Genomic DNA, 23442 nt, shown 5'->3' with positions numbered 1-23442 from the left:
GGTGACGTCACCTCCTGTCCAGTAGAGGCCGCTGTCGCCTCCAGTATCAGGTGACTGACAGCGGCTCAGCTGGTACGGAACCGGAGGCAGCGTGCTCCATGACAGACCAGTCCGAAAAAATGTTGGGAATTACGGTCCGGGCTGACGTGGGCTCACTTTTGGCTTTAATCTGCATCTCCTGTTGTCCGTTTCTAACCGTGTCCTCGGATGACATAGTGGTGGCATGTGGGGGATTCGTGAAATCCGACGTTGAAATCAACTACTCCCTGATCGAGGTGAGCGTTCAACCGTTGTAGCTAGCTAGCTGCGAGCTAACTGTTAGCTGCTGTGTGGTAGGAAGCTAAAGGTTAGGCGGAGACTTCTGGTGAAATAACCACCAAAGCAGATTGTTGTAAATGAAACATAGTGCGTTTTTATAGTAAACACAAAGGGAAAGTACTGTTATGCACTTACAAGCTTATTTAATCAACTTAGCTTGATAATGAGTGCTTTCTGTAAGCTCCACCGACACGGTTGACTAGAAACCTAACTACGTTCACCGCCTCCTTAGGATTAGCCGTTTGGTTAGTTAGTCACCTTAACTAAATCCCTGATACGCATATTATATCAGGCTAAGAAACCGTAAATACACTAAACTTTCGTCTTTTATGCACAGATCAAATTGTACACAAAACAAGGATCGCTGAAATATCAAACGGACTGTGCCCCGATTAACGGCTACTTCATGATCCCTCTATATGACAAGGTAAAGGAAACATTAACATTGGGTCTTGAACTAAGTCAGTGTCTTTTGATGCGTATTCTAATACATACACGTGCTCTTTATACAGGGAGACTTTGTTTTGAAGATTGAACCTCCTCTAGGGTGGAGCTTCGGTAAGACTGTGACAGCTGCTCACAAACTACTTATCAGGCCTGTTACTAGACTCTTCATGTCTTTTGTATATGTTTTCTCCGGTTGTCATCAGAGCCCACAAGTGTTGACCTCCATGTGGATGGAGTCAGCGACATCTGTACAAAAGAAGAGGACATCAACTTTGTTTTTACTGGTTTTTCAGTTTCTGGAATGGTGAGATTTACACTCATACACCCAACTTTAGGGTTTCCTGTGTCTATATAAAAGACTTTTAAATATTTGCTAATTGCATTATTCTTTTTAACTTGATTCCTTCTATGTACCGCTGTAATGTAATGTTTAGGTTTTGAGTAAAGGACATTTGCTGGGTCCATCAGGAGTAGAAGTCAAACTTAGCCGGTCAGGGACAGAGGAGAAAATCCAGAGTGTTGTTACACATCCTGGAGGAAAGTGGGTGCCTTTCACCTTTTTGTTAAACAACTTTTTAATCAAGTGGTTCTGTGGCAAACACAAAATGTTTCCTCTTTTTGGTTTCTTAATGAAGATATACATTCTTCAAAGTACTTCCTGGGAATTATGACATCACAGCTTCCCATCCCTCCTGGACTTTAGAGCAGGTAGGTGGTCATTTCATGTTTCACTAAGTTGTGAATGATATTAAGTGAGTGCATTAACTTGATCCTAACTGTGAGGTCAGATGTCAGCCTTTATATAAATCTGCCTTAAAGGTGCCAGCACATGTAGAACCCATGTTTTAGGCCATTCTCATTCTTAAACACAGAATACAAGAACAGTATTTCATACGCACACAACTGGACAGAGTGGAGCTGCAGCATAGCCGTCTATGACAGACAGCAATATGCTCCATCGACACAGAGAGCTAAGCAGCTACTGACGTGTTACAGGGTGCTGTGTGGGCTCAGATGTGGCAACAACTACATGTTTGACAGATTACTTAAACAGCGTTTTCCAACAGGGTGCTGGAAATACACAAATTGAGACAAGCAGTGTGGACAATCTATAGGGCTGTTTGGGATGAAAAGTTACAGACAACTTAATGAGGCACCGAAGTCCAATATTCTTTAGCATTAAAAGCAATATGTCTGCTTTTAAGTTTTATTCTCTGTGATCCAGATTTTATACATGATCAGCAACATATGCTAAGTTTATTATTTCAGTTATGATAAACTAAATCTATCTATCTATCTAATGCTATAATGATTTGCTGTCTTAGTCCTCTAATTTACTCCAGTACATTAGACATTAGCCATTTAAACCCATTGACTAAAACTCATTACAATGTCATAAAGGTTAGGTGAGCTGGGCTTTCTCTCCTTAAAGAGGTAATGTCTTGTCTATTATCAATAAGTACAAGGTCTGGTCAGTTATTCAGGAAATGTGCAATGCGCAGTACAATTTTTTCACAACTTAACCTAAATAGTGTCATCAGTACGGAAGGGAATGTATGATCTCAAAGATCTTTCCTAATTTAGTATCACATCAAGGTAGAAAACATCATCATTCAGCTTGCGATGAGCCTGTGAAGTTGTGAGGTTAGCAGGTTTGAAACTAATGATCTCCAGCAGTAATAACACCAGCCCTGACAGAGATGTTACTCTGACCCTGAGCATAACCCACAAACAGCAACCCTTGCCATTTTCCTATAGAGCACCACGTCAGTGCACGTTTCCAATACCAATGCCCCGGCGGTCGAACATCTGGTGGTCGGAGGCTACGATGTCTGGGGGGAGGTTCGCAGTGATGGAGAACCCATGAAGGAGGTCACCTTCCTACTGTACTCAGCCACAGTCAGGAGAGAGGTAAAGAATTCCATGAAATCAAGTAATAACACACCTGTTTAATCTAGCTAATGTGATCTTAATAAAGTAAATACAGGGCAGCATGTAGGTTCCTACGTGTCATTGCCTACCTAATGCATCCTTGGTATGGTTTGCAGGACATTAGTGGCTGTAACACCTCACCTGTGGAGGGTGCAGATTCAGGAGACAGCTCACAGGTCTACCTGTGCAGCGCTCTGTCCAGGGAAGATGGCACCTTTATCTTCTCATCACTGGCCAGCGGAGAGTACACCGTGGTAAGCTATCTGTCAAAACCTAGGAAGGATATTTCAGTTGCTGTGGTTTAATACAGCTTTAAATGTAAAGCAAGTAAACATTATTCAGTGAGTCAGAGATCAGACGCTGATTCATCAAAAACAAATGTAACCTGCTTTCTCTAAATCATCTTTTTCGAAATTCTGACCTTCAGGTGCCGTTCTATAGGGGAGAAAGGATCACTTTTGATGTTGCTCCTTCTAGGATGAATTTTAAGGTGGAACACAACAGCTTGAAACTAGAGGTAAGAAGTCAAGCAGTCAGTACATCAGTGTTCATCTCTAAAAGATCCAAAAGAATAAAGTATCACAGTTTGACGTGTGTGGCGTTTGTGTTTTCCCATGTATAGCCCATTTTCCGGGTCATGGGCTTCTCCGTGACAGGTCGGGTTCTGAATAGTGTTGACGGGGAGGGCGTCCCTGATGCATCAGTATCACTCAACAACCAGATCAAAGGTACACAATTGAAGCTCATATCTTTTGTAGTTGCACACATTACCTAAATCATAAAAACAACCAAAAAACTATGGAAACACTCCACCTAGCGATGTTTATTTTCTCTGGCGTGACAGTTGTCAGCAAGGAGGATGGTTCTTACCGTCTGGAGAACATGACAGCTGGTACCTACACCATCCGTGTCAACAAGGAGCTCATGTTCTTTGAGCCAGTTACAGTGAAAATTGCCCCCAACACGCCTCAACTTCCTGACATCATCACAGCAGGGTACGTTTGCCCTGATATGCATAAAGGTCAAAGATGGGATTTCTGTGCTGTTCTGCCTTCAGCTAACAAGCCTTTTGTTTATGCCTCAACAGGTTCAGTGTGTGTGGCCAGATCTCCATCAGTCGCCTCCCTGAGGGCATGAAGCATCAGGGTCGCTACAAGGTCACTCTGACACACCAAGACAAGACGTCTAGCCGGACTGTGGACTCTGACCCTCAGGGTGCCTTCTGCTTCCAGGCCAAACCTGGAGACTACAGCGTCCATGTAGGAAGCCTCAAACAGTCTTTCTGATTTTTATAGTTGGGATATGTCCAAAGCTCAGTCTGCATTTGTTATCTCTCTCTTGACGAGAAGTCACTTGTTGCGCTTTGCATTGTGCATTGGTCACCCTGATAAATGTAATTCTGCTTATTTTAGACCCTCGGTGTGGTGCTCATTATGGTGAAACCTTGGCTTTTTGCAAAATAACCTTGAATTCTCTTCAGGTGACTCTCCCTGAGGCAGAAGTGAAAGCAGGCCTGGCTCTGCAGCCTCGAGCCCTGGAGGTATCCCTTGTGGACCAGCCCCTCACAGACCTGCTCTTCACTCAGTTCATGGCTTCTGTCTCTGGAAAAGTCTACTGTCTAGGCAAGAATTGAGAAAAACATTGCTTTCATTAGCTAGATATCACATTCATTTTATACAGAATTCTGATCAAAGGAAAGTGGGTTATTTATTCCCTTACTGCAGAAGAAGTCCGGAGTGGACTACAAAAACTGAAATATGTGTTTCTTCTTTCACATGGCTTTCCTCTGGGTGACCATTAGCATCCTGCGATGACCTCTCCGTAACCCTGCAGCCAGTAAGTCGTCAGGGAGAGCGGAGGTCAGTGCCTTTGTCTGGCAGCAGCGACATCCTTACCTTCTCCTTCGACAGAGTTTTACCTGGGAAATATAAAGGTGAGACAGTTCTAGCATGAGCACAATTTAACTCTGTATAGGTAGCAACCAATGTGATGCATTGGGTGTAGGAATGCTTAGAAAGTTTAAATTAAATAGTTAGACTTAGAAAAAAATCTAACAGACACATTGCATTTACATTAAGTTTAATTAATCAAAGCAAGTATATAAGTCAGCAAACAAAGCATTGTACCTGCACCAATTAATCTCTAATGATATTGGACAAATCCATTAGTAATTAGGAGTGTTTAATCATAATTATTGTTTAGTACCAGCTGCAGGACACACTCGTATTCAACTGGTGTTTCTGTACCTTCTGGTGCTGCATCAATCTCCCTCAGTGTTCAATACACTCAATGTATATTGTGTGTCTGCAAGCTATCTGCACAATCAGCATCTTTGAGGCATGTTAACTCAGCTTGTCGCTATGCCAGGCCCGCGCAGGGCAAGAAGTTAACTTTCTTAAGCATTACTTTAAAGATGAGATCATCAGAATATCTTTTATTTTAATTTCAGCCTGCTCAATCCTTACTGTCATTCCCTCTTGTCCTTGTCCCTGCCAGTGAGTATTTCCCATGAGGAGTGGTGCTGGAAGCACAAGTCAGTCGAAGTGGAGGTTCTAAACTCCGACGTCCTGGGGGTGGAGTTCAGACAGATTGGCTACATCTTGCGCTGCTCTCTCTCCCATGCCATTACCTTGGTCAGTACTATCACTGCCACAGCGTCACCCACTCTGTGTCACAATCATGGCTCTAAACTAGGTTTAAAATGAGCACGTTTCCCTGCGCAGGAGTTTTTCCAGGATGGCAGCAAACCTGAGAACGTTGGCGTGTACAACCTCTCCAAGGGAGTCAACCGTTTCTGCCTCTCCAAGCCCGGTGAGCTTCATGTTTCTGACCTCTCATTAGCTAAACATAGAATAAATTAGCATATTGAGAAAGGAAAAACACGCATGTACCAGCTGTTCCCTCATGTAGAGTACAGCTTTTCTGGCCAAAAGGTCCATGTCAGACTTGGCTAAAAATAAAAGTAGAGCAAAGTAATTAATCACCAGAAATGACTTGTCCAGGTGTTTACAAAGTCACCCCACGCTCCTGCCACCAGTTTGAACAGGACTTCTACACCTACGATACGTAAGTGATCTATGGTGGTTTACAGTTTTATGTCCACTGGTATAGTTCATCCAAGTAACTATTGTTAACCTGTTTGCAACAGATCGGCTCCCAGTATCTTGACGCTCACTGCAGTGCGCCATCAAGTAACTGGAGTCATCACTACTGACAAGATCCTGGATGTCACAGTTACTATTAAGTAATAAAAACTTGTAAAATAATACTAGCTGCTGTGTTATTGTTGCAATTGTCCGGCTAATTGCCGTCTGCTCGGTCAGATCGTCCATCGAGAGCGAGCCGGCGCTGGTCCTGGGCCCCCTGCGAAGCCTGGAGGAGCAGAGGCAGGAGCAGCAGTTGCAGGAAATCCAGCTGCGCCGCCAGGAGCGAGAGCGACGTGCTGCAGAAGAGGAGGGCGGTGCGAGGGATGAGAATCCTCCAGTCCAGGAGAAAGCTGACGAACTGACAGGGCCCTTTCATTATGAGTTCTCCTACTGGGCCAGGTTGAATTGCATTTCACACATCTTTACTGTTTATATTTAGAAATTCATGATGCCATTTTGTGTTGAACCAGGAATGTCTCTAGACGACACGGTGGGAGATTGCAAAAGCAAAAATAGGCTTCTATTTTAAGGCCTTATTTAAAGTTAGACAGTAAATTACTGAGCATTTATTTAAACTGCTGACTGTTATTTTAAAGTGCAGTCTTTACCTCCGGTGTCTTGAGCTGGTCTGAACATAACAGAGTAACACAGGACAGCCATTCATCTTTGGTCCTGATGATTCAGCTTGTACAAACTGTGAAAGCGTAGAAGCTATGACTCGTCTAAAACTGTCTGTGGAGGAAATGACTTTTACCTCCAGAACCCTGCATCACAAAAACAACTCATCCCACTCCTACTGCAATAATCATTCAAGTGTTTATTATTATCAACTATAATAATATTAGTAAATCAGTGTATGAAGGCTTGTTGTGTCCTCAGACAGTGCTGTACCACATTAAGCCTTATTGTAATGTTCTTTATGTATTTTGCGCAGGGCTGGAGAGAAGATCACAGTCACTCCGTCCTCCAAGGAGCTACTTTTTTACCCTCCTGAGGTAGAGGCCACTATTACTGGGGGTAAGACTCATCACAAGCATTGTAATCCAACACATTTAACTAGTTATTTATTATCTCCGTCTTTATAGAAGAAGGGTGAACTGAAGCACTGTGGCACTGTATCACTAACAGGCTACCTGACTAATATTAACTTTGCCTTCAGAGTCGTGTCCAGGGCAGCTGGTGGACATCACAGGCCGGGCAGGCCTGTTCCTGGAGGGCAAGGTGTCACCAGAGCTAGAGGGTGTAGAGATTTCCATCTCTGAAAGAGGAACAGCTGAACCACTCATTACTGTGGCCACTGATGAAATGGGAGGATACAGGTATGAGAACCCAGCACTTTGAAGTTACATACATTTAATACAGATGTGTTTTCTAGCTAAATGTGCTTCAGTCTTTGGACAGACATGTTGTGTATAAAGAAAAGTTAGAGGAAGATGATGTGTTTGTTGTTGCCTTTTTTTACTTGCCTCCAGATCATTTTAGATTCTGGTGGCTTGGTGGCTTAGTTGGTAGAGCGTTGGCTTGGGAAGCAGAAGGTCTCAGGTTCTAAGCCCACCAGAGCACCAAGTGTGTCCTTGAGTAAGACACTTCTCACTAGCTCCCCAGGCGCTGGCTGTGGCTGCCCACTGCTACCCTCAGGCGATGGGTAAAAGTGCTGAGATTAATTTCCCCAGTGTGGGATCAATGAAGTTTCAATTATTATTATTATTAGTAGTAGTAGTATAGAAATTCATATTATAGAGTTTAGAGTTTAGTTTTGCCTCATGAGTCATCCAAAGGCGTTGGTCCCTCTCGAGCTTCTCAGCAGTTGCCTCAAGCCCTGAAAAAAGGCAGTTCTTTCTTGCAGCAATATTGGCTAGAAATGATTTTGGGTTGATTTTTACAAAATGGATCCAGAGCAGCCTTGTTCAGCTCTCAGCAATCACGTGACACATAATATATATGTGTCACATATAGTATAAAATATTCATACAGAGTGACGGATTCTCCTCCTCAGTGTGGGTCCGCTCCATAGCGATCGGCGGTACGACATCAGCGCCAGTAAGGAGGGATTCATCCTGAGTCCCGTGGAGGGAACCCAGGGAGATTTCAAGGCATTCGCTCTGGCTGGTGTCACCTTCAAGGTAAAAGTGACAACTGTTATTGTTGTCCTCATGACAGTGAAATAATCGCCGCTTAGCTGACACTTTCATCTAGTTTTTTATAATTAAGGATCTCCACATTTCTAACTCTCACTGATTAAAGTGACACAGTGATAAGCTATTATCAGGCCCTTCTGTTAGTATTTGATAAACATAATAATAATAAAAAAGATCAGTGGTGATAGTTGAATTGCTTGTGCTCTTTGCTTTGTTCTGTCCCTGTGTTGTCTTCGTGCCTTCGTTAAAAGGGTCTGCAATTATCTGCGGCGGCCATGAGATCCTGGCACAAATGATCAGTTTCAGTTTCCCTGTCACACCTTTTGATAGATGACTTTGAAATCTTCTGCGCAGCATTTGTTTATCCCTCTTCTGTAAAAGCTCTCTGAAACAGATGATCACACATGACAGTCACGCGTCAGTCTGATTAAGGCCGACTTTACAGTAGTAAAGTGAATGACTGTGATTTCATTACTTCATCATTGCAGACTTTTGGTCCATGTGATCTTTTTTGTGAAATGACCAAAGTCATCCTTTTTGTAGATCAAATCGGAGGATGGCCAGCCCCTGTCAGGCGTCCTTCTGTCCCTCAGTGGAGGACAGTTTCGGTCTAACTTACTGACGCAGGACACCGGCCTGCTCACCTTCAATAACCTGGTATGAATGACCTTGTTCACGTGTCTCTGGGCTTCATAACCCTTCACTGTGAAAGGCAACAGCCCTCAGAGCTGTGAGGCATATTGAAGTAAGGCTTTGACTTGATTTCTTGTTGACATATTCACTGTGTCCTCTGCAGAGTCCCGGACAGTACTACTTTAAGCCCATGATGAAAGAATTCCGCTTTGAGCCGGCATCTCAGATGATCACTGTGGAAGAGGGCCAGAACCTCAGCATTGATATCACTGGCATCAAGACCGCATACAGGTACTGGAATATCATTGAGGAACACATACAAACCACACGCCTCCGTACGTATTGCTTCAGAATTGCACGTGTCTTGTGGTTTTACGTCCACAGCTGCTACGGAGCTGTGCAGTCGCTCAGTGGGGACCCAGAGAGAGATGTGGCTGTGGAGGCCGTGGGGCAGGGAGAGTGTAGCCTCTACAGCGAGGACACCGTCACTGATGAGGAAGGCCACTTCAGACTCAGGGGTCTGCTGGTGAGGACTGTTCTTTTTTACGGATAGTCACCACATTGGTGTGGCCACCCACCTGTTCCAGATCGGTGGGAAATGCAGTGTGTGAGCCTCATTAGGCATTCCACACAGCAGGCATATTGAATCTATGAACTGCTGTTGTAGTACATTGTACTGTAAGTCTTTAATGACCTCATTAACGGACTGTTTCTTTGCAGCCTGGGTGCAAATATCTGATTCAGCTACGAACCGAAGGCAACGACCACATAGAGAGAGCCCTGCCACAGCACAGGGCTGTAGAGGTAGGCAGCAGCTTTGTGTTTGTGGAACTAGATTTGCAACACCGCTGTTTGCTGCAAATCTCCCTGCCCGACTTCCATAACACATTTACGAAAAAAAATAGATACGAGAGAACAACTTCTGTAATTGAATTGTTGAAATGACTGTGATGATGACTTATCAGCAGCCTTATCACATGGGTCATTTCCTAAACGCTGCACAAAAGCAGCAGTAATCCCAGTTTAAATGACTCATTTCACTATTCCAGCTTGTCTAAAAGGTGCAGAGGCGCCGGTCTCTGTGGCGCGGCTGGAAATGCCTTAATTCCACTTAATTCTCTGTCTTTTATCTCACCGTGTGACTTGTACAAAGCCTTTATTCACAGTTGCCGCTTTATTTAGGAGTTCAGCAGTTTATCTGTACGCTAAGCTCTGCGCGTTTTTTTCTCAGGTTGACAGCAGCGACATTGAAGGGGTCAACATCATCGCCTTCAGGCAGATCAATCAGTTTGACCTCAGTGGAAATGTCATCACGTCTCCTGAACATCTCCCCACACTCTCTGTAAGACGTTATCTCATAATTAGTTTGACATTTTTGCTCCCATTATTTATAAATTTTAATATTAACATTTACCACGTAACACTCAGATAGCAGGTACGTCATTGTTAAGTGAAGAGTTAGTATTTTACCTCCTTTTATCCAGGTGAAACTGTACAAGAGCGACAATCTGGACAATCCAATCAACACCGTCTCTCTAGGACAGTCCCTCTTTTTCCACTTCCCTCCGCTGGACAGAGATGGAGAGGTATTTGTTTGGCTTTTGTCTCTTGGAGCTAAATCACTTTTCCAGCCTGCATATCTTATATGTCATATATGTCTTGTAAACATCTTGAGAAGTACAGTAAAAGAAAAACTCTCATGGTTAATGCTAAGGAATCAGTAAGGGGGGGGCGACCTTTAACCCACGGTGCTGTTGTTGGATTTGCAGTCACCTGTTTCTTCTGTTTTGTGCCTCCCAGAGCTATGTCCTGATGCTGTACTCCACACTGTCCCGCTCCCAGTATGACTTCACTCTGCCCCAGGTCTCCTTCACCTCCACCGGATACCACAAGCACGTCACACTCACCTTTAATCCCACTGTACGTGGTTTTCTTTTTTAAGTCAGTCTTAGCCTACAACTGCTAAACATCAGACACCAGGGTTTATAGAGTGACTTATTGTACATTACTGGGCTGTTCATCTGATGTGCTGTGTGCTTTCCCCTCAGCGTAAAGTGCCTGACCAGGATGTTGCCCAAGGCTCTTACATAGCTCTGCCCCTCACATTGCTGCTCTTGTTAGCAGCATACAACCATGAGAAGGTACACAGATGTCTTCAAGCACTCCCTCCTTCCGCAGATTTCCCTTATTAATTTAGCAGGAAACTCTTTAAATCCATGAAGCCTTTCATATCTTTTTATCCTCCTGTTTGCAGGTGATTCCCCTTCTGCTACAGCTCGCAAACCGTATCCAGGGGGTCAGAAGCATGGCCCAAACCAGTGCAGAGAGTGTGGCTGTGGATGAAGCCAAACGTCAAGCCAAGAGGCAGAAGGCCAGACGTACATGATAACACAACCACAGTTCCCCTGCTTGTGCACACAATAGCACACAAACACCTGCACCCCGTGCCCCAGGTTCAACATCTAACATGGCCACGGCTAGTGCTGGGTGATAGTGAACTATTTAACTTTCAGGAAGCCCAAGCAAACCACTTGACAATGTTACCTCCACCTCATTGGCTATTCAGATATTCTGGACTGGTTACTGCCATTTAACAGGTTGTTGCATCTTTTTGTTACGACTTTAGTTTTCAAAAACACTCATTGTTGAAACGTTTGCGAAAGAATGAGCCATTTTATACCTTTGTAATTTATCTAAGTCAACTCTTTTGCTTGTATTCAGAAAGCACTTGAATGCTTTTGATATGAGTCCTAACATTTATTTTACCACTATCAGGCACCATGTGGAACCATGTCTCGTTAATTCAGACAAGACAGAATTGCATCTAATCCGAGCTACCACAATGACCTTAAGTATAATGTTTTATGGTCTGGAGCTTAAATATGCATCAGAAAGATTTTAACAGGGTTAAGATGAACTTTCTACAAAAATATCTTAATGGTATTTACACTAAAAGGTTTGAGAAAAACTATGTTTTCATTATCAGTTACATTTGTGTACAGACTTCCCACATTGGAAATTGGTCTAATGCGTAAAAAGCAAATCTTTTTGACCCTTATTTGACTCCATATTTTTCAAAATAAACTGAATTGCCTTCTGACTGAAAGGCAATCAAAAATGTGGACAAGATAATGACATGTCTGGAGCAACTGTAACGTACAGTAGCCCACTGACTAACTCTGTTAACTCAGGAAAGTGTTGGTGTGCTGGATCTGTGAGCTGAATACTGCTTGAACTTTTTTTTTGTTTATTTTTTGAGGCGAGTGGATCGTGGTGTGGGAGTAGTACTATGGAATAACAGATAGTTGATTAATTTATTAACGAGTAATCATTTGGGCCGATAACTTAGTTTAAATGCTGGGGAATGTCTTTCAGCTGTGATTTTGAGAAGGTAATAATTAAATTTAAGAATCCTCACATCTGCAGATGAAACGAATAGGAACATCTACAAAGGCTCAGCCATGACCTTGAGTTTAACTTAGAAATGTAAGGCAAAATTGTCATTTCATAAGCTCATTGTGTTGCTGCTGAGCTGTGTAATGCACTGTGGAAACTACAGACCCCAATTATTTTTTGTATTCAACACATCTGCTTTGTCTGACGTTCACTGAAGGATAAAAGGCCACTGACTATTTACTGAGCTGAAAGACATTCCAATTAGTCCACATTTAGGCAGAGTTGATTAGTTGGGTTGGGGTGAGGGAGGGGGGTGAAATTGTCATTTGGCCAGAATCTGTTAATTTTTTGAGATGATGAATAAAGTTTGATGGAAAGATATTGACATTTGTTTAAGTTTTTGCCAGTAGGGGGCAGTGTCACGCTGGACTAGATAGACTATAGCTGTGATCCGTAAAGCGATATCATGCTAATTTACTTGATCAAAAGTAAATGGACAGTCATTAAGAGTCAAACAAACCTATCTCATTATTCCTTTACTTCTACTAGAGCTCAGGTATAAAATGGCCAGGATGCATGAGAGTGAAGCCAGGGCCAACTGGTTTCTCTTTAAGAGCTTAAAGTGCTGTAATAGCAGAGCTGTCTGCAGAGCCACATTTTCCTGGGTTTTAAGTATGCTCCGTTCGATCTGTGCTGCCCACTGGATCATGCGAGACATCTCTGATGGCAAAGACGTTAATGAACTACAGTAGAGCCGACTTCACAGGCATCCGAGCTGCCTTTCAAAAGGTCCATTTTATTTATAAAATACATTTATTTATTTATTTTTTCTGAGCCCTTTGTAGTTTTCGTTGTCAGCTACTGTCAGTCATGCAAGTAGACCACAGCAAATTACATGTCACACTGACATAAATATTATGAGGACACTAAAATATTGGCTACGGCAGCTAGAATGTGGGCCGTGAGGATGGGATTTCCAACTTAGTGCTTGTTATAAACGTGTGACTGGTTCTGTTACTGGTTCTGTAGACTGATGCTGGCATAGCCCTAAACTGGAAAGATTATGAGTTATAGATGATCCCCAATTCAATGAGGTGAAACACTCACATTATCCACATCTGTTTCCCGCTGTGCTATGTCTGAGTCTTCCTGATGTTGGACGCAACGTGCTGCAGCTGGTTCCAGTGGAAGTGCAGGGTTTTTGTTGCCATAGGAGCAGCAGTAGCTTCATGTGGCTAATGTGTTCACTAATTGCCCACTTGCACATCAAGACAGACACACCACACGATGATCCTCATTTGAAGTTGTCTTCCGGGAAAGTCCAGTAATAACTGGTGTTTAATATCTGGTTCACCTCCATAACATCTGCATGTAAGAGGAATATCCCAGCATTTGTCTGGGTGCGTCCTAGAGTTTGTTCACTAGTCAGTCATTTAATTCTGCCTTCCACTTGTGGTAACACACAGGATGTATTGATTATTACTATTGTTATGAAATCGTGCAGAAGCTGTGTCATATCAAAATAATACTTTCTGGGTGAAACAACTTGGCAAAGATCCGTTTTTATATAGTTCTGTGGCCTTTAGGTCTTTGCTGCTGCTGCAAAAAAGCCATTCATTAAGGCTGATGTCATTATTGTCCTTCTTACCTGTTTCCACTTACCCACGCTGGGCTCATCAGATGCCATTTTGTCTTGATGAGATGCGGCCAATTAGGGGGAGCCGCCCAGCACAGGATCAGTGTGAAGCAACCCGGATAATGAAAGCAGCAGCAGCAGCAGCAGCAGCTAAGAGACCAGGGTCAGCATTTCTGTCACATAACCTCATCACTCAGCTCCATAACGTGCGACGGCCTGTTGCAGACGTGAGTCATGGTTCTCCACTTTCTCTCATTTATATTTCTGAATCAGTGTTTGTCTTCACCAGAGCTCCAGTCACTCCTTACACAGCCTTTAAGTACTGTAGCTCCCAAACTGGGTTCCAGGAGCCCACAGGGGTCCTTGAAGGCTTACCAGAACTCCTCAGCAAAACGAGGATTAGTGGAAGCCTTTTTAAAGCAGATAATGTGTAGAATTAGTTCTCCCAACAGGGATTTACACACCCCCAATAAAACACCAACATCAGTATCATTATAATCGATTAAATTAATGTTTTCTGTTAAAATCTGTACAGTAATTGCAAATTATCCACATAGGACTCTGTCGAGGATGTGTCTCAGCGACTGTTCCTTGTTTCTTGGCGGCCACTGTTTTGGAAAAGTGCAGTATCCTTTTGTGGAATCAGCAGCGACCCTGCGTCCGCTTCATTTGCATCACGGCGTCACCTCATGTAACCTCACTCCATTTGCGTCGGCAGCGCCGCACTGCCCGGCCTGGGTCACCCTAACCAGTGGTAATGAATTGGCGGGGACACAGAGTCATCGCGGAGCGGCGGGAGGGAGCGTAGAGGGCGCAGCGCACTGTCTGTGGCACATTAATACCAGACGTGTGATGAGAAGGCCAGAGAGGCGGGTGGAAATTAAATATTCATAGGGCATGATGACAAGATGGGCAGAAGTGAGCATGATGTGTAATAGTATCTACTGCCTGCTTTTTTTTGTGTGTGTGTGTGTGTGTGTGTGTGTGTGTGTGTGTGTGTGTGTGTGTGTGTGTGTGTGTGTGTGTGTGTGTGTGTGTGTGTGTGTGTGTGTGTGTGTGTGTGTGTGTGTGTGTGTGTGTGTGTGTGTGCACTCTAGGTGCCAGTTACCATCATTACAGTAGGTGTGTCACGTCACTCTTTTTTATATAAACCTTATGCCTACTTATTATTTGCCAGATTTGATAAAGCTAACGGGGCTAATGTAATCTGAAAGAGCAGGAGGGCACTAAAAGTCCCACATCACTCATCCTTTCAGACTCAGAGGAAGAAGATGAGGCAGACAGCAGAATCAGTTCACAGTAAAATCACTTTCATCATTTCATCTTCTCAGTACATAGAGACACAAGGACATTTGTGTTATTGCACACGAGGTTCACCTTTGGGGAATTCTGACCTCCGGATCTGCACTATTGATTAATGGTGTACGGTTTTAACAGCGCTGACCTTTGAGAGGATTGAAAGCCAAGGGCCCAAAAAGGAAGAGAGCCTTTCATGCGCCTGGCCGCCAGAACTTTACAAATGGATCAGCTGCGTAAATGTAACCTATTAATACTTAGATTCTTTTTTAACAATGGATCACACAGTTTCAGCACTTGTAATGCATGTGGAAAGGAATGATTTGGTAATTAAAGAGATGTAGTTTGCTTGAAGCCTTTGAGCTTCTAAAGTTACAGTATATGTTTTGGTGGAGACCAAAACATATACTGTAACTTTGAGTGAGTGAGTGAGTGAGTGAGTGAGTGAGTGAGTGAGTGAGTGAGTGAGTGAGTGAGTGAGTGAGTGAGTCAGAGAGTCAGAGAGTCAGAGAAGCTGCCGAGGTCTCAGGGCTCTGGTTTCATTTCTTACAGATATACGTTTCCTGGTCTTTCCTCATCCATTTTTGTCCTTGTTTTTCCACGTCCCTCACAGGCTTCCTCACACCTGGCCCCGCTAGCTCAGCCCTCTCACTCTCACACACCTGTTTTCTGTAGTAATTAGTCTCTGTAGTATATAGAGAGTCTTGTTTCTCACATACTCTGCCAGTGTGTCTGTTGTGCCTTCATGTTTCGGCTTTGAGGCCATTTTTAACGGTGGCTTTTCTGTGTTCCCTGTAGTTTTCAGGGGGCTGCTTACCTGGGTTTGCTGTGTTTCTGTTCAAGGACTTGTTGATTATTTGGAAGTGTCTGTCATTGTCCATTACTGGACTCATACCTTGCCTCCAGCTTATGCCTCGCGTTTATGGTTACCCACAACTCCATTAGGTGATGTTATGTGCAGCAGCTGGATCTTTCAGTCCTGTTGTTTTGCTTTCACGTGACCTCACTCACTTTTCTTTCGCCGTTTCCCATCTCAGCTTCTGAGAACGGCATCTGCACATTTGTCACTCTCTTACCTCCAAATCCCCACTACAACCAGTTTGCCCATCAGATGCCGTCTCCTCCAGTGAACTTAGACCAGGGGAGGCTGACTGTGGTCATCAAGAGCAACACTTCTGGTGTTCCCTCATCTAATCCAGATAATGAGCCCTGGGTTTGGTTAGAATAGTTGGAAACAGCCACACACAGTAGACATACTGTATTAAAGCTAAAAGTGAGTGGAGGAACATGACAAATGCCAAACCTTTGTTATTCACTAGCTGCATGGTACAATTAATATTCAGCCTTAGTCTGAGGCTTGTACCACTGTCATAACTGTCACAAGCCACATCCTTCTTTGTGTCTCACCTTATAATCACCACATGTGCCAGAGTGCTTGATCTCTACAGGTGACTCTGTTCTGTGTGGAGCGTTTCGCTGACTTGTTTACCGCCTCTATCTCTCCTATGATTTACCCTCATTTGCAGTTTAATGTACAGAAATGTCTGCAGGTTCATACAGTAGATGCCACTTCTCTAAATCAATAATGAAGTGTATCACCTTTCTTCCCAGTCTGTTATTTGGAAATATTTAGCAATCTAGCTCTTAAAGGCACAGAAATATTACGCCTTGTATTCCAGAGTTACTGCGCGCATTAGAGAGCTGGCAGCAGAGATTTGAAGGGGAGAGAGAAATGTGGAAAATGACAAGCAGCCCAAGCCCCTGCAGCACTGGGAGCCAAGACGCTGTGGTTCACGGTTGGCACAGTCCACGGTAAGGTGAGCCCTGAACAAAGGCTGCCACTGGCTGTCCTCAACATGCCGGCCGCACCTCTCCATCCCGCACAAGGTCAAAAGGTTGACCGTCCTCCTCACAGCTCGTGAAATGTTGGGGTCAAGACATTTCTATTGGCAAGCAGAGTGATAAAAGCACAGACATCATGGTAATGAAAAGGCTGACAGGGTCCGGGAAGGTGGGAAGGGCTGCCTCTCTCTCTCTCTCTCTCTCTCTCTCTCTCTCTCTCTCTCTCTCTCTCTCCTCTCTCTCTCTCTCTCTCTCTCTCTCTCTCTCTCTCTCCACCTCTCTATCTATCTCGTTTTCTCTCATACCTCGTCTCTCCTCCCTCATCGCTCTCCTCGGCTCTCGGTTCCGATACACTGGTGCTGTAGTCTATACTGTCATCTGTATGGTCAACGGAGCCTGAAGAGAGGGGAGGAGGAGTGAGACAGAGGGGGCAGGAAGACAGAGAGGTGTCTGGTGTGTGTACATGGGAGAGAAGTTGATCAGACGTGAGTTGGTGAAGTCCTTGAGCAAAGTCACTGTGTGGAGCAGGACAAAGGCTGCTGACGCCCTCGAGGAAGCCTCAGCTGAAAGGCGTATATTTACTAAGACCTGTCCTCAGTACATCTGGTGGATGAGCATGGAATGTTAAATATTCAACAGCGCCTTGCACAGCTACCGCTATCGATTAACGCCCAACCGGTCGTTATAGCAGCCCTTCCAGGCCAGGTGTGGGACTGATTTAATTCCAACAGCGCCGTGATGTGCAAATCAACCGTTTTTGTGTGGCGAGCGTGGATCTTAATAGAAAATCGCCTCATTCATAGACAAAGCCATTCGATCTCCAGGCGCGTACATCGCCTAGATGCTCAGAAAGGTCCTGCCTCCGCGTTACCGCGACGAACACGGGAACGGAATCCATCCAGCCGTCGCCGTTTGATCAAAGGGTCTGCCATCTACAGCCCCAGTGTCGTTTTACCAGGTGATCGAGGATAATGAGAGGAACGGTCCCCTCGTCTCACCCTTCACACTCTGCTGGGCAGCGGTGGGAGGATACCGGTGACGCAGCCAGATACAACACGCATTTTGATTAGCCGCATGTACCTTTTCCTGATCCTCGCTGGACTCATTAAGCGGGCGAATAGTCAGACCAGTGACGACATAAGAGGGTTTGGGGTGCAGATTGGATTCCGTGGAAACAGTCAGCGGAGCCTCGTGTTGGAGGCACTGAGTGAGGAAAAGGAGGATGGGGTCTGATGGCGTGCATGTGTGTGCGAGAGAGGGAGAAAGAGCCAAGTCCTCACTGACCTCCACTGCCGGTTCGCCCGAGGAAGAGGAGATGACACGGTGGGAGCGGGTGTGGGCGATCTTCTGTGCGAGAGGACACACGGACTGAGTGGAGCTGGTACCATCGATGAGCCATTTGCATTTCAGAGACATTAATATAGTCAGTGTGACAATCAAGACGACTGGTAGCGTGGATGAGATGCTGCTGCCGCCTTTTTTTTTTTTTTTTTTAATAGATCCCCCGCTGTGCAGAGATTCAGACAAAAACCTGCTGGAAGCCTCTGTAAACACAGACGTAGCATCGCTGCAGCAAAAACCCACTGTGGATCCTGTGGGAATAGAGTTACTGTAAAGCCTCCAGAGCTGCTCACTGTGGCAGATGGTGGAAAACAATTGGAAATTCCTGTCAACAGAAGCTCAGTGAAGAGAGAGGACGAGTTCGAAATTGATGGCCCGATTTACTGAAACAGCAACAAAAAATAAATAAAATAAAACCTGGAGAAAAAAAAACAGAACTGACAGGATCCTGATGTTGGAAGAGCAACATCCAACAATCACATGGATCCAGAAAACTGACTGACCAGACGTGATGACGTGTGCAAGCAGGAGCGATGAAGAAGCAAAGTATCTACTGGAGCTCCAGCATCAAGCTGATGCAATGAAAAAACTTTCCCCCCCCAGAACTTTTGATTATTCATAACTAACTGGTGCTGATGTGACGTTGGCAGGCAGCACTGCTGGTTTCTTGCCAACATTTAGTCGATGCTAGCGCTCAGCTTCTACACTGTCACACATTCGCATTCGAATGAAGTGTCGCTGACCTCATGCAAACCGTGACAACGCGGCTAGCGGGTTTATTAGCCACCTGCTAGCTCAGTCGCCGAAGGGTCACCTGCAAACATGAAGATTCCAAATGTGTCCAAGATTCCTTAATTATCATTCATTGGCTGGTGAGACTGTCTAAACTTCACTATTTGCTCGAGTTGTGTTTATTTTCTCTAATGAAGCCCAGGAAAAATGTTTGGCCCTTTGGCTTCATGCTGAGTCTACGTAAGGCATTTGAAGAGTATCCTGGAGTAGGAATAAATACTGAATGTCCTAAATACGTCCTGATTGGCTTCTGAGTCTAAAATTCCTAGTTTACATAAACGCTGCCACAATCAAAGGAGCATTTAGTGTCGAGCTCGGCGCTTTCCGAGCCCACGCCACTGAAATCATGTTTGCACAATTTTTTTTTGGATGGAGCTAAACACAACAGCAGGTGATTTTGCTGATTAGTTCCTCCCCATCTGACTGAAGGTGGAATAGTCGTTGAAATCAAACACTCGAGCGCTTCGCCACCGAAGAGTCTCCATCTCCCGTTTGATCTCCTCACTTAATGTTTATCTGTGGTCCCATCAGTTTATCTCTTCTTCACATGCTCCCGTCCCCCGAGTGCCTGCTTCCTCCCCGTTCTTTGTCGCGTCCTCCTCTCTTCTCTCGCCGCTCCTCATGCCGAGGTGTTTCCCTTGTTTTTCTCGGTGAATAATACATGTTTTTGATGTGGAGGGAGGATAACATCCTTGACCTGGGTGGTTTTTCTGTCTTCTCACCTGGGACTTTCAAGCTCCCAGCTCCGGGCTGAGAGGAATGCAGAGCGATCGGCCACATCGCACGGTCCCACTGTCGATGAAGTGCTGCATAAACTCAGGGAGATATGCAAACTGCCTTTGCATACAACCTTCACATAAGCTCCATGTGTGCATGAATAAAAAAAAATCATCTTTCTCACTTCCTTCTAGTCTGGTAATTTAATTTACAGGTTCTGAAATCCTTCCCTGCATTGAAACCATCTGCTCACAACAAAACAACGTATAATAGAACACCGTTTCTAAGGCCTTAATGAAATAACAATTAAAAATTCACACCTAGCCTCCCCTCCCCTCCCCAGAAGGCCCTTTAGAAAACATAACGGGGACAAATGGGAGCTACTATCCCTCTAATTGATAACCTCATTACCTGCGTCTGCCGAGCTATTAGCCGCTGCTCCTGTTGTGTAGCGCCCGGGTCAGCGGGTCACCGCTGAGACTCGCATATGGGAGCAGCCAGCGTTAAATTGGTACAAGCCGGCCCCGGCCCCCGCCAGCGCCGCTGCTGTCAAACGGCTCCGCCGGACGCACGCTCATCTCAATGGGACGTCGTCTGCCGCCAGCTGCTCTTTGATGATGCAAAGAGAGAAAGGGACACACACAGACACGCCGGACGGAGGGATCCGGCAGTAGAGGTGTCGGATGTCTGAGATTGTTATCCGCAGAGCCGACAGAGTCTCTGTACGTCGTCGCCGTGAGGTTGGGGAGGAAGCGTTTGAAGGCAAATCTCAATAATTCTTGCAACTTTATGTCCCTCACGTCTCCAGGGAGTCGTTGAGTAATTGCGCCTGACCTGTGGCTCGCGTGTGTTCAACTTCTGGGCTTCGTTAGCATTTCAGCGAGAGGACAATATTTCTGTGCATGAAGGCATACAGTGACCGGTTCTTTAACAGGCTGCTGGTAAACAGATCTAATAGGTGGCTTGTTGGGTTCAGAGGCTCCAGGCGCAACTGCTCGAATATGCATTGACTCCACAACAGCATAATTACCAGGCGGCATGTTCGAGTCACAAAAGGTTTTGTCTGCACTAACTGATGTTTTTAGCAGCGGAGGGTGGTACAACAAGCTAACAGCGCTACCCTGCACTCATGGCAACTGAAAACATCAGCAGGCGCATCACAACACAAAGAATCCACCCAGCTTGACATGGCTGTTGACAGCAAGTGAGGACTCCCAGGTTTAGATTCATACGCAAAGTTAAAACTAAGCTATGCTACAGTATAGCTTAGCTATGCTAATGCTGCACTGTATGTGTATGCCTGTTGCCTGTTTTTTTTTTATATAGTAACCTCATAATAATATGCAATTACCAATATGAATATATCCTCTGACATATTGGTACTGTAGCAAAGAAGGAAAAACTTTCTAATTGGGTATTAGCCAAAGTGAATAGTGCATATATACAAAAGAGCTGATCAACAAGATGCTAAGCAAGTGTTTCCTGATGGACGCCCACAGGAAGGTGGACGTGACTGGCAGTTTGGCAGCTGCCGGAGAGATCCATCATGTCACGACAGGAAGGAGAGGGCTTTGACGTCTTGGCCTGCCCTGAGAGGCCAGCGCCTGTCAGCTTAATGAGGCACCCAGTGACAGGTGATGCGGTTGTTAGTGTGTGTGCGACTGTGTGTGTGTGTGTGTAAGATGTGGTTCTAGGTTGAGCAAGTGCATCGTTAGCATGGCTTCCAAAGCTAAATGTCTGGTGCTTTATCTAGCGCGTCTGCCGCAGCCTCGGGTTCCTCTTTGACTCGTTCCTCGGGAAAAATCGGACGCCCTTGTCTCCGTTTATATCTCCGACTTGGCAGCCGCTGTGGGTTCGCTCCCCAACGTCGCCCCAACCAGAGTCGCTCCAACCCGTGTGGGCGCATTAAAGAACTTTGTGTACAAATAACTCTTTGACCTCTCCGTTTCTGGCTCGCGTTCCCCCTCCCTGCCTCTGAAACTCTCTCACCTCTTCCCCTCAAACCACCCACTCATCTTGCTTTCCCCATGTGAGGATATTAGGTTCACACAGTAGAATATAGATGAATCCAGCATGGACACCTCTATTGATTTCTCCCACACCGCAGACACGGGGGATAATAAAAGGGTTTTCCTTGCTTCCCCCCAAGCAGCCTTGTGTCATATTTCTTCTGGAGGCCTAGAAGTGGAAGACAAATTGGAAGGACTGGTCTCGGTCCCACTGATACGGCAGAATGTGCTCGTCTCACATGTTTGCTGTAATCAGCGTGAAGCGTGTAGTTGATACTGTGAACAACAGGGGGACAGTTGATCAACTGAGCAATCGCTGACCAGTCTTTCAGTTCCCATGAACAACTTTTCTTCATTTCAGGCAGATGCAGACAAAAAACCCGGTCTATTCCAGCTGTAACTGTCAAATTTCCAACTGGAATAAATATGTGTCAACAGGGACAAATTATTGAGCTTCAACATGAAAGGCTTGAAAAGTCTCCAGATGAATTGAGGACTATGAGGTGCAGCTGCTTACTCGTTCCAACTAATTTGCCACTTTAGATGTAGAGGCACAAATAGGTTAAGAAGAAATCATAGACTAATGAATAATGTCATTGTACCACAGGCTGCACTAAGTTCATTATTACATACTGTAGAAAATGACTCCTACTGTACTTCCAGTTTATGACTCATCATGATCTGATGACGCATTTTGTGAACTCCGTGCTTTAAAGTGGCGTCCTGTGTTTAATGTGTCATCATTAGAGGCCAAATGGGAAAATAAGTCATTCTTTCCTTTTTTGTTTTTATGTTTCTCTAGATGAGGGTCAATTTCAGGTGGGTAATTTCCAATCATAGATTCTTTTAATGCATTTTGGAGGACTTTTAAAACGTAGCAGAGAAAGTCACAGCTACTGAAAATGATGTTTTTATAAGCAATTCACCATCTTGCAAAATATACCCGAAATATAATAAAACAGTTGCTAGAAAGCTTTAAAAAGCTATCGGAATCATCTGACTGATTGGAAAGCAATTCATTTTGCACATTCTAGACTGGTGGATGGCCTGAAGCTGTGGTGGACATGTGGGGACAACGAGGGGCTGATGTCTCCGTCTTTGATCTGGTCCCTTTGCTGGGTGTGTCCTCGTTCGATTGCTCTCTCAGCCTTAATGGTTATTCTGGAGTACTTAATTACTACCCAAGCAGCGCTCACAGATAGGCTGAGAATTTGTTAAAGCAACTTCCCTTTTAATTGCTGCTTCCGAAAAAGAAAAGACGCTGCTATCTGTTCGTGGTGTGAATCGAGTTTGAAGGCGCTGACCCAAATGTAAAAAATGAACAGTCTCACAACAACACTGGGACCCGACGACATATTGTACTTCACATCTCTTTCTGGGGTTTTCTGTAAAAGTAAATTAGCATTAGCAGAGAAATCACGGTTTTAAATCGCGCCCATGTGAAAATATTTTGTGGCTATTGATTTCCTTGCAAAGCTCAGCTCTGATGGGATATTGAACAGTTTGGGGTGAGGCAGTGCAGGTTGCTCTCGCTCTGACGTTGTCCCTCTGTGCACCCGGAGGGCCACGCTGAAGGAAAAGACTCTTATCACGGGAAACACGACAGGCAGGTGCCCAGTGCTCGCGAGTGATGTGCTGGATGCCTGCGGGCGTGAACTTTCGGCCTTTTCTGCCGTGACTCCACATCTAGCCTGCTGACGGGATCCACCCTGACAAGCAGTGTCAGGCTGACACAGACGGGCCCTGAGTGCAGCAGAGACAGACATTCAGTCGGTTAATCAGTCAGATGTTTATGCCAC

The 23442-nt window shown here is 44.9% G+C and overlaps 1 protein-coding gene across 1 annotated transcript; it reads left to right on the top strand.

Annotated features, from left to right (window-relative positions):
* Positions 1-49: 49 nt before the first annotated feature.
* On the top strand, positions 50-12391 carry nomo (nodal modulator). The gene is made up of 31 exons (XM_029152228.3): positions 50-275; positions 656-745; positions 831-876; positions 969-1069; positions 1200-1306; positions 1401-1473; positions 2524-2676; positions 2814-2951; positions 3125-3214; positions 3320-3425; positions 3542-3692; positions 3785-3956; positions 4178-4319; positions 4499-4630; positions 5194-5330; positions 5421-5508; positions 5700-5763; positions 5846-5941; positions 6021-6242; positions 6778-6860; positions 7003-7162; positions 7840-7966; positions 8525-8638; positions 8778-8905; positions 8999-9140; positions 9335-9418; positions 9846-9956; positions 10099-10200; positions 10415-10534; positions 10663-10755; positions 10869-12391. The coding sequence occupies exons 1-31, from the start codon at positions 99-101 to the stop codon at positions 10998-11000; spliced, it is 3681 nt and encodes a 1226-aa protein (XP_029008061.1). The 5' UTR covers positions 50-98; the 3' UTR covers positions 11001-12391.
* The last annotated feature ends 11051 nt before the right edge of the window (positions 12392-23442 follow it).

This window comes from Betta splendens, chromosome 1, assembly GCF_900634795.4.
Source record: "Betta splendens chromosome 1, fBetSpl5.4, whole genome shotgun sequence".
Lineage (NCBI taxonomy): Eukaryota > Metazoa > Chordata > Actinopteri > Anabantiformes > Osphronemidae > Betta > Betta splendens.
Note: the sequence above shows the minus strand (reverse complement) of the source record. Positions and strands in the feature narration are given on the sequence as shown.